The sequence below is a fragment of the Balaenoptera borealis genome (genome assembly GCF_965194805.1).
Source record: "Balaenoptera borealis genome assembly, chromosome: 7".
Lineage (NCBI taxonomy): Eukaryota > Metazoa > Chordata > Mammalia > Artiodactyla > Balaenopteridae > Balaenoptera > Balaenoptera borealis.
This window is the reverse complement of record NC_138864.1, coordinates 77,483,378-77,497,657: the sequence shown is the minus strand read 5'-3', so window position 1 is coordinate 77,497,657 and position 14,280 is coordinate 77,483,378. Positions and strand designations below refer to the sequence as shown.

General features: G+C 36.4%; 1 protein-coding gene across 19 annotated transcripts in view; it reads left to right on the top strand.

The window, feature by feature from the left end:
- Nucleotides 1-14,280, top strand: part of ADAM22 (ADAM metallopeptidase domain 22) — a gene marked incomplete at its 3' end in the record, with an annotated part of 239,376 nt that overhangs the window by 180,025 nt on the left and 45,071 nt on the right. For all 19 annotated transcript variants that reach the window (XM_082398238.1, XM_082398229.1, XM_082398239.1 and 16 more), the window contains exons 15-20: nt 2,876-2,975; nt 4,981-5,052; nt 5,274-5,366; nt 9,124-9,204; nt 12,349-12,399; nt 12,625-12,688. In XM_082398238.1, the coding sequence (XP_082254364.1) occupies nt 2,876-2,975; nt 4,981-5,052; nt 5,274-5,366; nt 9,124-9,204; nt 12,349-12,399; nt 12,625-12,688 (461 nt within the window). The remainder of the gene's footprint in view (nt 1-2,875; nt 2,976-4,980; nt 5,053-5,273; nt 5,367-9,123; nt 9,205-12,348; nt 12,400-12,624; nt 12,689-14,280) is intronic.

Here is a 14,280-nt window from a genome sequence, read left to right as displayed (position 1 = left end):
ATGCATGACAAGAAGAATAGATGATGGAGGGAATGTACATGCAAATATTTTTCAAAATATCTTTGGACTTTTTGTGTTTAAAATATTTTTCAAAATATCTTTGGACTTTTTGCTTAGTATTAAGAAGAAATGATAAAAGTCTTTGTAGTTGTAATTTTCTAACAATTACTAAATTCCATGCTAGAGGTTCTTGTTTTTTAATCTTGTCTGATTATTCTGATTAACTAAAAGAATTATATAGACAATCTGCTTAGCACTAAGCATAATATGCAGCAAAATCAATGGCTACACTGGAATATGCATAGCTCTTTGCATTAGAACTCCTTACATCAAATAGTTGCATACAAGAGGAAAGCTCTTTACATAAAACATTGTCTGGTACGATGCCAGATATCATTTGATCTGTGCCAAACATCACCTATCAGCACTAATTATGGACATATATTTCCCATGGGTACATTCCCTCCCATTTCTACTTTCTGAAGTTCCTCTGTACTGTTAAATGTTGGAAAGCATTGTTGAAACGAAGACTATCGGTCCTATTTAAAGGTATAAGAATTAAAAATGTAAGAATGCAATGAATAGATGTTACCCTGCAAAAAAGAAGCTTTGGGGCCAAGCTTAGGGAGAGAAATGGTATCTGCTTTCAGGTATTGGAAGGGCCATGGTATGGTAAAGAATTAGTCTCATTTGATATACTTGACAATACAGGACTGTGTGCGGCTGTTATAGGAAGTCAGATGTGGCATAGGGAAGGTAAGCACAATGTACAGATTTCAACTCTTCATGTGTAAAAAGAGCTTCCCTATCTGGGAAGAGTTTCTTGTCACTACTGGAGAGCAGACTGAGCTCCCAGCTGTGCAGTGGGCAGGAGGCTGGGCTAACCTGAACCCCCTGATGGTGCCTTTGCAGGGCAGGGGCTGAACTAGACTTTGACTTCTAAGGGTCCAGCACTGAAAATCAGTGACTTTCTTCTTTAGCAATAGAGAACCACCTCCGATTTTGACCAGTAGAATAAAGAGGGAACTTGAAGAAATTCCTGTTTAAATTCCATAATCCTGACAGGGATATATACAATGGATTATAGATAAGGCGATAAAAACATTGGCTGAAGTGTAGGCACTGAAAAGCAAAAAGGGAGTAATATATGTAAGAAAATTTTAAAATAATAAAGTTTATGACTTAGTAGGAAAATGAAGTGAAGGAAGTAAAGTAGTTCAGACAGTTTAAACCCAAGACAACTTTATTTGGAGAGTTTGGCATGAAATACTTGGTAAATGAGTTTAGGGTAAATAATCGTAAATTCCATTAGTCAGTTCACTTAAGCATTAATCGTTACGCTAGGAAGAAGAAAGCATATAAACGGACAGGCTAGTGGGAGAGACTTTTATAAAAACTATACATTCTTATCTTAATTGTGTTTTCGCTTTTATAAAAAGCTCAATGTAAAATAAATTTTGAAAAATACAGAAAATAAAATTTGTATCACCTCTTTTCTCACCATTGGGTGATAACTGTGGTTAATGTTAAAATACTGCTGCTTAAATCTAGCAGTTTTGGGACTTCGCTAGCGGTCCAGTGGTTAGGACTCCGCGCTTCCACTGTACAGGGCATGGGTTCGATCCCTGGTCAGGAACTAAGATCCTGCATGCCGCGTGGCGCGGCTAAAAAATAAAATAAAATAAATCCAGTAGTTTGGTATTTTTTCTCTTTACATGTTTACTGTTTTATAAAATTTGGATTATGTTGGATATGACTGTTTATTCATTTTTTACTTACTTTACTATAGTCAGCATTTTTCTGAGTCTTCATTCTTTAACACTACCATGATTATTAATAACTACATGGTATTCTATTTTATTAATATATCACAGTTTAGTTAACAGTTTTCTACTATTGAACATTTAGATTATTTTCATGTTATTTGCTACTATAAATTGTGCCACCATAAATATCTTTATTCAGACATCTCTGCACACATAGCAAATCAATTCCTCAAGAAAAATTTCTGAAAGTAAAATTACTAGATTTAAGGATATTTCACATTCTGAAGATTCTTAATGCATAGTTCCAAATTGCTCTATTGCGAGGTTTCTTTTTCTATTGACCCTTGATTATTTTGGGGGGTATAATTTTTGTGTGTGTGTGTGTGTGTTTTGAAACAGTCTGAAACTTGAAGAGTTAGAAGAATAGTTACAAAGAACCTTTTTGTCTCTGAATTGTAAGTTTTTACATGGTGCCTATCACCTCCAGATACCTAACTTTATGTGCATTTCTGCAAACAAAGGCATCTTCCTATAGGACCACAATACAACCAAGAAAATCATCTAATTCTTAGCCCTCATTCAAGATCAGCCTTGTGTTTCTACAATGTCATTTTAGCAAACGCTTCAGAATCAGGCATCACAGTCAGATTTTGGTCTCTTCAATCTGGAACAATTCCTCAGTCTTTCCTTTACTGTCATGACTTTGACATGTTCGGAGATTATAGGTCAGTTATTTTGCAGAATGCCCTGCAGTTTGGGTTCCAGCCCAGGTTTAATATTTAGGAAAAACTCATTGTGAAATAAATTATTTCTAACTCTCTTTGATGGAAATTACAGGTACTATAGGTGTGTTTCCTTTGAATGGATATGCAGATAATGAGCAAACCGTAGTTACTATTAGTCACCTAATGAAGAATTTAGAAATGTGCTTATTGAATAAACTCTTACGGATTGAATGCAAATGTTATACATAAGTGGAATTTATTATTTATTTATTCTTTTATTTTTAGGAATAATGTACAGTGTTAACAATGTTCAGTTTTAAGACTAATCTACAAACAAGGGGGACTAAAATTGTACCCAGCTATTGCTTTTCTTCTCTTTTATAGCTATTATCTTCCTAAAAAGTTCACCCAATGTAGTATTGAAGAGTATCATGACTTCCTGAATAGTGGAGGTGGTGCCTGCCTTTTCAACAAACCTTCTAAGGTAATAAGTGTGATCAGAGTTATTAGTTATTAATCTTTCTAAAGTATTGTAAACACAAATTTTCATTCATTGTGTCTTATAAAAGAAAGCTTTTCAACTTAGCTTATATATACACATTCTAGATATACTAAATATCTGCATTTCTAAGTTGAATTAATCTTGGGCATTTGGGGTTATTCTGATGGGAATAAAAAGCAGGTAGAAATTAGTTTTGCTTTCTGAAAAATGTCCATTTTCTTTTTATATGGCCCAATGAGGATTCAGGGTTAGCTTACAAAAATGGTTTCACTTTGCCTTTCTTTTTCATTTTCTTGATGCATTCCCCCTCCCCTGCCTTTAGATACTGAATCACAATTCATACTGGTAGAAAAGGAGGCCTGTCTCCCCTCTTTACTCCCCACCCCTGCCTTTCAGAATGAGCAGTACGATCAAAATTATAATACTTCTCAATACAAAAACTAAGTCTGCTAAAAAGAAGAAGGTCTGTACTTAGACTTTGTCAGAGACTTTTATAGCTTGCAGAGCATCCTCTGGCTACTGACTAGAAAGCAGGTCTTCTTCATACATTTGGAAGACTTCCCATGTTAAAGAAGAGTGTTTTGTCCTTGGTAATTATGTGAACTATGAAGTGCTTCCCTACATCACAGTGATACGTGGCATTGCCTTCGTAATCATTTACCTGGTTTCATTCTCTGTTCACTCCAGTGAAATTTAGGAAATTTCATACTGCACTGAAAAGCAAATTGACAATTTTAAGACTCTCTCCAAAAGCTTCAGAAGGGATATTGGAACTAAATTCCTGCTTCTGTAAATGAAAAACAATTCAAGTCTTTTAACCAAACTAATTGATTATTCTGAGCCCAGAGTAAGGGAATAACTGTGTTTTTTTATCTGGATAGTTTTAATTTTGGCTTCAAAGCTGCTTCATTCATTATGATCCTTTCAGCTGAAAATGAAATCTAGAGATGAGTTGATTCTTTTGTAGGAGAGGAGAGAGTATTTGAAATTAGGTGGGGACTTTTGTTGTTGTTGTTGCTTTCTTGATTTTTTGTTTGTTTGCTTGTTTTTTCCTTCTAGTTAAGAAAGTGTGTGTGTGTGCGTGCACGCATGTGGGTGTGTACTCACTTCCATTCTATAATATGTAAACTTGTATTAACTTTTGAATGAATATTATATATGTGGAACATAGCAACTATTTACTATTTACTAATTTTACCTATCACCATAAGATAAATTATACTCAAAAGATAATAAAATCAGCAGAAAGTTAAAAAATATAAAAGTCTCAAAATATACTCTTGTACAGGCCAAAAAGTTTTTCCATCTCTGGGGCAAATTATTATTGCTGTTCTCTGCAGAGCTATCTTAATAGGAAGAGTTGTATTTTGTATTAAATAAATCAGTGGATTTATTAATTTTTGTGATGTTTTCCTTATTGTCCATGAAATAACTTTCTGTTTCACAAGGAAATAACAGTTAATAAAGGGCTTTTCACAAGTAATTGAACTTGATCCTCATAACAATTCATTAAGTAGATGGGAAGCTAATATTATTATTATTCCTGTCTTAAATACGAAAACACTTGGGCTCTGAGATGGCAAGCCATTTGCCCAAGATAAGTAGCTGAGCCACAATTTGAATCCAGATGTCTGACTCCAAATCCCTTGCGTCCTCTTTGAAATGAAATTTCAGGAGTCCATCTGGCTTGGTTTTAGTCAATGCCTGGATGATCTTTTATTTTGATGACACTTATCAGACCCTGCTTGATAGGTATGTTATATATGAAAATATGATTAAATATGAAATGGAAACAATATTAGACACTATGTTCTAAAGTTTCCAATTCTAAAATTCTGAAGTCACACTTTGCAGTTTAGGAAAATAAAAATATATTTTGGAATGACTGACAGGCCAGAAGTGTAGGTGTGGCACTTGTGGTCTCTTGTAAGGTCTTTGGTGTTGATTTTTCTACATTTTAGTGCCCTTTTTGGTTTTCATTCCACAGCTTCTCGATCCTCCTGAGTGTGGCAATGGCTTCATTGAAACTGGAGAGGAGTGTGACTGTGGGACCCCGGCAGTAAGTCTCTGGGTGTTGGGATGATTTCTTTAGGTTGTTCGGGGTTATTCCAGGTTCACACACTGAAACATGAAGAGCAAGTGTTATGCCTAGAAATTTCATAAGATTTGTGGAAGAAAGATGCTTATTGTGAGGCTGTACATTTGTTTTAGAAAATATCCTGGTACTTTCAGGAAAATGACAGCATTCTCTGACGTTTTGCAAATGTTTATATTCCTTAGGAATGTGTCCTTGAAGGAGCAGAGTGTTGTAAGAAATGCACCTTGACTCAAGACTCCCAGTGCAGTGATGGTCTTTGTTGTAAAAAGTGCAAGGTAAATAAATGTGGATTAATAACCAGCTGAAAGAAAAGAGGACATATTTGATTAAATTGTTAAGGCTAGGTAAATATAACCAAATAACAATAGTAAGACCTAACATATGTTGAGTGACTAAATGCCAGGTGCTTTACAGGAGCCTCACAAACTTTGTCAGGAGTAGTTACTGTTTTTATTCCCATCTAACAGATGAGAACACTGAGGCTTGTAGTGATTAAGTAGTTTTCCCTGGGTCTTATACCAAGTAAGTCAGGAGCTAGGGCCTGAATGTTTGTAATCCCCAGAGTCTGTCCTCTCTCTACTGCCTCTCTGAGGAGCATGCACTTTAAATGAAACCATTTAATGTGCTATCATATATATGTAATAACAATAATAAAAATAAAATGTAATGTAATTTAAATGAAACTATTTTTTGAATGATGTGTTTCCTTTATTGTAAAGCCAAGTGGATATTCAATAGATCTTTCCTTTCTTGGTGCTCAGCTTGGTGTATCTTTTGCATTAGCTGTTGAGGGAACAAAAGAAATCCCTTTAGACATTAAAACACCTTTCGTGTGTTGTGCATGAGAGTTTAATGCGTCGTTATACACCTTGTCTGTTTTCATCCTCCCAACAGTATCCTATACCTGCCCCCAAATACTTAAGCCTCTACATCAAGACTACAGTTACTTGGGGCTTACCTTGCTCAAAGAAATCTATCTTTTTTCTCTTCTCATATAAAATCTGGTACAATATTCTACATTATTTCTGAGGTTCAATATCTTCCTCTCCCTCAGGTCTGTACATTTTATGGAGGCAGAGCCAGGCACTTACACTGTAATTGGTGCAGGTCTTCAGTAAATAATCGTTGAATGAATGAATAAATATGCACAGCACTCTCTAACTGATTATTTGCTGATTGACTAACTTTAATGAGTTAAGAGAGGGTGAAATAGGAACCTATCATATTAAATACCCTATTGTGTGCCAGAAACTGTACTAAGCACTTTCAAATTATGTCATCCTATATCCAGGTTTCGTAACCCTGGCACTGTTGACATTTTTGGCCAGATAGTTCTTTATTGTGAGGGTGTGTCTTACGTCTTGTAGGATATTTAGCAACATCCCTGACTTCTACCTACTAGTTGCCAGCAGCATTCCCTCCAAGTCATGACACCACAGTGTCTTCAGACATTGCCATATGTCCTCTTGTTGAGACTGCTGTCTTAGATAATGCTCATAGCTACACTTTTGGGATGGGCATTATTATCCAGATTTTTCCAATGAGCAATGCCAGTCTCAAGAAAGTGAAATAACCTGCATAGGCTCACTCAGCTAGTAAGGAATAAATGTGCAGTTACATCCCAGATTTGCTGGCAGCAATTTCTGTTGTTTCCACTTTACCACTGTGTCTCTGGCAGCGTTTTAAGAGAAGCAAAGCACAGGCAGAGATCTCTGAAAGCACTCTCTAAAAAAGGAAGATTAAACCAAATGTTAAACAGACATTCTTTCATTTTGGCTACCTCAACTGTTTATTCTCTCAGTTTCTCCAGCTGCCTTCCAGGGATCCCCAATCATTTATTTTAATTCTCAGTGTTTTAAGTCTGCCCATCCATAAAATGCATTTAATTATGCTATTTTTTCTTGGATTTATACAATTAGACTCTTTGTGATATAACCATTGAAAGGAACAAGTACAAAATAATAAAATTAAAATATACAATAAAATGGCAGGGTTAACTATCCCAGAATATAAGTTACAACTTTACCAGTCAAGTAAGATCTCTTCTGCCACTTTCTCTACCCCACACCCCGACTCTCATCCCTAAAGGAGTCAGGCAGAAGAGTGAATGGAAAGGAGGGAATGGAAGAACAAGATGAGAAATCATATGTATCTCTGTTTTCTTCTGTATGTATTTATAATAATGTATCTGCTCTGTGCTTTGTGACCACCTAGAGGGGTGGGATAGGGAGGGTGGGAGGGAGGGAGATGCAAGAGGGAAGAGATATGGGAACATATGTATATGTATAACTGATTCACTTTGTTATAAAGCAGAAACTAACACACCATTGTAAAGCAATTATACTCCAATAAAGATGTTAAAAAAAAAATAATGTATCTGTAAGTCAAAGTTGGCAAACACTTTCTGTAAAGGGCCAGATAGCAAATAGTTTAGGCTTTGTGGGTTATAAGGTCTCTGTTTCAGTTACTCAACTCTTTCTTTGAAAGCAGCCATTGAAAATACAGAAGTAAATGGATGTGGCAGTGTTCCAATAAAACTTTATGTATAAAAATAGGTGGCCAACCAAAGTTTGTCCTCAAGCCATAATTTGGGGACTCATTGGTTATTTACTTCTTTACTCTTTTTCTCCTTTTATTTGTATGTAAATTCCAAGAGGGCAGGGATTTGGGTTGATTTATTTACTGCTTTATCCCAGCACTTAGAACAAGTTCTCCTTTACTATGCTTTCTTTCAGAAGTTTCCTGACAGTTCTTGAACATTTACACTCTCACATAAACTCTACCTTAAATCTGCTCGTACTTCTACCTCAGAAGTTCTAGAATTGTAGCTTGCACCAATCCCAAGGAGGAAGAGAACCAGAGTATATGAAATTAACTTATCTTGCTTATTTCCTTATTTTTATGGCTTATGTACTCCCACTGAAATGTAAGTTCCTTGCCAGCAGGATTCTTGTGTTTTGTTCTCCACTGAGTCTCCAGTGGCTAGAGAGTCCCTAGCACATTTTAAGTGCCTAGCAAACACTTGGTGAATGAATGAACGAACACAAGTTTTGTTCTAATCTTCTGAAAAATATCTGTTGAACTCCTGATTGCAGTTGGCAGTGTGCTGCTCATGTTCTACAGACAGCAGGAAACTCAAATGCCTGGAGGGTCGTGAACAAGGGAGAGAAGATGAAAGTTGTATGTGCGTGTGTGGGTGGATGGGTGGGGAGGGGTCCCGAATACTGTGTATGTTTGTGTGAGCAGAGATAAAAGCATGGAAGGATCCCGCCCCAAATAGTAACATTTTGTAGCAGGAAAGAGAGCGGGATTAAAGAGGGAAGGAGAAGGATGATAGCTTTATAGATCTCTGTTTGTTTTGTTATAATGAATACTCTTGCAATTTATGAATCCAACAAGCATAAAATTTAGTTGTACAACTCCCACACTTACAAAAAATACTTGAGTTGAAAACAGACAAAAAAACTCTCATACACGAATACAAATAATAGAAACATTAAAAAAGGAATAAAAGACCAAGCTATAGATCTGTATAAAAATTAGGCAGGAGAGAAGATGGTAAAGGAAAGCATGGGAGGAAATAGCTTTGCCAGAAAATCTCACTTTTACAATTCAGTCCAAAATGTAACTTCCAAATTCTTGGCTGATGGGGTAAAAAAGAAAAATGTGATAAAGGTGCCAGTAAGAATAAGGGTAAAGTGTAAATCCAAAAGCTATTTGGAAGGAAGAATTACTAGAACTTGGACTGACTGTCCTTCTGGTACAGATGTACCATCAAGCACATCCTATTTTAACAAGATCTTGTAAGGCTTATGTGTGATGACTATGCAAATTACTTTATATGTGAGAAACTCTTTCTGAGAACAATTAAGTTGACATTTCATGCAGTAACTGTGGTTTTCACAGATTTCCATCTTAAACTAGTTTAAGGTATTCCTATCCAAAAAATATTCATTTTCCTTTTTTTTAAGATGATACTGTGAGAGTTTTTTTCCTTTGACAGCTTTGCACATTGATTTTTGTTCATTTTAGTTTCAGCCTATGGGAACTGTATGCCGTGAAGCAGTAAATGACTGTGATATTCGTGAAACATGCTCAGGAAATTCAAGCCAGGTAATTTACGAATAATTTCTCTAAACCCGATGGGGGAAAAGTAGGAGTATGTTTAATGTGCTGACCCCCAGGTGAAATGGAAATGGACAAGATACTCATGTTTCTCTTTCATGTCAACTCTCACTCTCCTTTTATTAATTTTTTGGGAATTGAAGTTTCAGTAATCAAAGCTTGAGCAGATGTTCGGCGTGATTTTGTCTTAATGTTGAACTAACTTAAGACTGTATACATACATGCCTTAGCTATTTTGTTTTTGTTTAAAGTAGAGTGTAAAAGGCATTTGCTTTTTGTCTAGCTAGTGAAGGAGGAAACAAAAAGACTCTTTCTCTTCAGCTGGTTGAAGCAGGAGTCAGCCAAGGCAGAGAGACCCATGGGGTATTGGGTTCTGAAAAGGGGCCTGTCTTAACTCTTGTTTATCTGACACAGCTTGCCACTAATAGCTGCTCTTGAATTTAATATCATTTAGTTGTCAATAGGGAAGATAGGGAAGTTGATAAACTTTGGCAGGGGTTCACAGATTTCAGTGTACATGTATATAGGCAGTCCTTACTTTGCATATTAGTGCAGGACCACAAATGACCATGCAAGCTGAAACCATGTAAAGTTATTATAGTAATCAATGGAAAAAGTTACAGTTGTTCTGCGATCTTTAAAAAATATCAGATGGGGGCTTCCCTGGTGGCGCAGTGGTTGAGAGTCTGCCTGCCAATGCAGGGGTCACAGGTTCAAGCCCTGGTCTGGGAGGATCCCACATGCCGCGGAGCGGCTGGGCCCGTGAGCCACAATTACTGAGCCTGCGCGTCTGGAGCCTGTGCTCCGCAACAAGAGAGGCCGCGATAGTGAGAGGCCCGCGCACCACGATGAAGAGTGGCCCCCACTTGCCACAACTAGAGAAAGCCCTCGCACAGAAGCGAAGACACAACACAGCCAAATATAAATAAATAAATAAAGGTTAAAAAAAATGCAGAATCTGAGGCCCAGTCCCAAACCAACTGATTCAGATTCTGCTTTAAAAAAAAAAAAAAAAAAAAAAATCAGATGATTAAATACTCTCTTACTGTTGGTCTTAAATGAATAGGGAAGCAAAAAAAATAAACTAACATTTATTTAGCATATTAAATTAAAACAGAAACACTGAAAATTATAGTATTTTATTTCTTTGTTAAAAAACTTACCAAGAGTAGTTTGAGCTGTGCTTGCCATCTCCTGGTCATATACCTTCTGACACATGGTGAGCATCTTTTCTATGCCTTGTTGAATTGCCACACTCCTTTCTAGTTTGTATCAGCTTTTGACATTTTATCCTTTGTGCTTTCAATGTCCTGAAATATCTCCAAGAGATGTGAAGTGGTAAATGGGAAGTTTTTTGCTGAACAGCGGCATCAACATTCCATTCCCATAGTGATTTTTTTATATCACACCATTTACATTTGACTTGAATTTCTCTTCCAGTGTCATCACTTTTCATTTCTTTGGTGCACTTTCATCTTTGTTGGCCAGTTTCCTCTTTCAACTATTCTATTTTGTAAGGTGGCACATGGTATCACCCAGAGAGAGAGAGGTAACAAGCTACATTCTTTGTTGTCTGTGCATGAACTGAATGAACAGATGCTCAGCGACCAATCACTGACAGACTTTGAAAGAAGTGACTAGATGGGCCATTGACTGTGATGGGCATCTCTTGTTTACCTAGTGATCAGTGGACTGAAGAGCTAGTAGCAAAGTTTGTACTTCATGCAATAACTCACAGTTAATCTACTGTGGTAACTGAAATTGGAACTGTGTCCTTGGGGTACTGGTGTTGTTTAACAAAACCACGGTGAGTGAAATTCATGCTCCAGTGTGAGTGAAATCCATGTAAAATGAAGACTGCCCACATCTTTTTTCTCTAGAGAAGAGGGATTCAGTAGTGGTATATCTACTTTAACCATTAAAAATGCTTTATTTTAAAGGTAGTCATCCTAAGAGATTAAAGATCTTTTGTGTAAAAGTACTTTCCTTTCCTACTATCTAATTAGCATTATGTTTCTAAGCTAACACCTAGTGATGATGGAAATACAGTGAATGGGCTCTGGGAATGAAAGTATATTAGAGCAACTTCTTTGAAATGTGATTATATGATAAGCAGGGATTTTAAAAGAATTCTAAATCTGAAAATGATGTACATACAAAGATGCTCTTGTTCCATTGGTTGTAACAACATAAATTGGAGATAATTATAACTAAATATTTTAGTACATTGATTATATGGTTTGTTAGCTCAGGGCAATGTGTTACAGCTAGAAAGATGATACCTGCAAAAAAGTTTATTATGACGTGAGGAAACTTGTATGATGAAAGTAAAGGGCTGAAACAGAATATAAAACATTATCTATAACTTGATTACACTTATGTTTAAAAATATCACATTTTGTAGAAAATGGTAGAGGAAAAAAATGTACCAAAATACAAAAAATAGTTGTTTTTGGGTGGTAGGAAAATGAATGACTTTTGTCTTTAATTTTTCTTACCTTTTTACATTTTCTAACTTTTCTCAAATGAGTATGTAATTACTATAATGCTAGAAAAGAGGTATAATAAATTTAAAAATTACACTCTGTTTCTATCCACATAAGAATGCTTTGCAGTCTTTTCTGCAATTGTTATAAGGAAAGAAAAGGGGGTGGGTGGGCTATAAAGCATGTCTTTTTCTAACATGTCCAGGATAGACCTTTGCTTGAGAGTCATTTTAAGTGTAAGGGCGATGTTACTTCTCATGGTGAAAAAGAGGAAACCATACCTGTTGCTCCATCTGTTGTCATCTTCCTTGCTTTTGTCTTGTGCTCTTGTTTTTCTTGCTCTGAGGAATAGTGTGTCTGTATCAGTTAGCTGAGTCATTGCTGTCAGTTCTTTGTATTTGTAAATAAGGATTTACAAATCAACTACTTTTGCCTCTGGTAGATCCATATTTTTAGGGGAAAGTGCACCAATTGTTACATTTCCTTTTGATTTCTCTTGATCTTGTTTGTTTTTATTTTCAGATGGTTTGGGAGACTATCCTATATTATCAGACTTTATTTTTAAAATGAAAATATTTATAAAGGGATTAGCTCATCTTGATATTTTGCTATGCATTTGGTTCATACTTCTGTTTTCTTTTCCTAGTGTGCCCCCAATATTCATAAGATGGATGGTTATTCATGTGATGGTGTCCAGGTAAGTTACTCCATCTTTACCTAAATGTTTCATGTGTACCAGCTTGAAAGAAATACTGAAGTCTTATCAAAGTAGGAAGATCATATTAAACATTTTGTAATCAACTCTGAAGATAAAAGGCCTTTATTAATACTCATCTACTAGTTTTCCTAGTCATATTTACTTTTTCAGTTATCTAACAGAAGGGGACATCGTGTTGCTAATGGGTATGCTTTTCCATTTTAGGGAATTTGCTTCGGAGGAAGATGTAAAACCAGGGATAGACAATGCAAATACATCTGGGGTCAAAGTGAGTAAATAGTATGGCTTGATCCTTTTCAAAGTATGGTATCTGGCCCAAAGACATGTGAGCTGGAAATACTTTTTCAAGTACTTTATGACTAGGGGATTTTCAAAGCCACTGCAGGTCTTTGCAGGGACGCTTTTGTGGAAATTAGAGAAAAGCACCTTCTTTGAGAAGACACAGCTCCATACCTCTTGGCTACCTGGCAGTGTCTTTGGACAGAAAGTGCCTTTGCTGCCAGGCAGGTAAAGTCCACTCTAGTGCATGCAGCTTGGAGAATAGAGCAAACCTGGGTTTTAGCTCCGCTTATGCTGTCCTTAGTATCCTTAGGCAAAACCCATCAACCACATGGAATGGACATGGACCCTGGATAGGGCACCCTTGGATAAGAACTGTAGCATTTTAGCTAGAATTGCTTTTTCTTCCTTAACTCTCTTTCTTAAACTCCAACTGGTTTTCCTAGTTATAGGTGAATTTCTGCTGAGGTAACTCTGCCATATCATAAAGAAATTTTAATGTTATTTCTTTCAAAATTCATCAAATTTTCAGAGGGAAACATATAACATTTATATCTAAAATATATTTAACTTGAATGTATATTTAAATGTGATATATTTTCCAGAAGTATTACTGGCCCTTTTGAAAGCAGTTTTTGTTTTAAACTCTTCCAGAAGATGATTTGTATTAGAAAGCAAGCTATAAAGATAATGATAATCCTTAATTGTCACAAACAGTGGCTATAATCCTTTTGGGAGGGGAAGTGTATGCTCTCTTTGGAACAACTAGAGAAACATGGGGATGGGAGAAAAATTTAGTTATGTAGGTTTATGCCCTGGACAAAGAAATATGGTTTTGGCTTCTTCCCCTTAAGAAAAATTAGTGGCTGACAGCAAAAAGTAGGAAAAGAAACTACCAATATAATTAGTTTAAAATATATCTATATATACATACCGACAGTCATCTTTGATTAGTTTGCAAAAGTTGTTTTGGGGCTTCCCTGGTGGCGCAGTGGTTAAGAATCCGCCTGCCAAGGCAGGGGACACGGGTTCGAGCCCTGGTCCGGGAAGATCCCACATGCCGCGGAGCAACTAAGCCCGTGTGCCACAACTACTGAGCCTGCGCTCTAGAGCCTGCAAGCCACAACTACTGAGCCCACGTGCTGCAACTCCTGAAGCCTGCGCGCCTAGAGCCCGTGCTCCGCACCAAGAGAAGCCACTGCAATGAGAAGCCCGCGCACCGCAACGAAGAGTAGCCCCCGCTCTCCGCAACTAGAGAAAGCCCGCGTGCAGCAACAAACACCCAACACAGCCAAAAATAAATTAAAAAAAAAAAAAAAAGTTGTTTTGATCTAACTCTTGGATGGCTCCATCTATCAACCTTGGCTTTAGCAAAAATAATCCTGACAAAGATGCTGACATGACTTAAAAATGTTATTTGACTTTCAGAGATTTAACCGGAATTCAAGTTTGTTTAAAAGTAGAGTAACATTTTTCGATAGTTGTTAAGAATTAATAAACAAGGTGGAAATACTGCTGTTTCTTGAATCTTTAATTATAGTGCATCACTCTTTTAATAAAATTGTCTTTATGATTCATAAA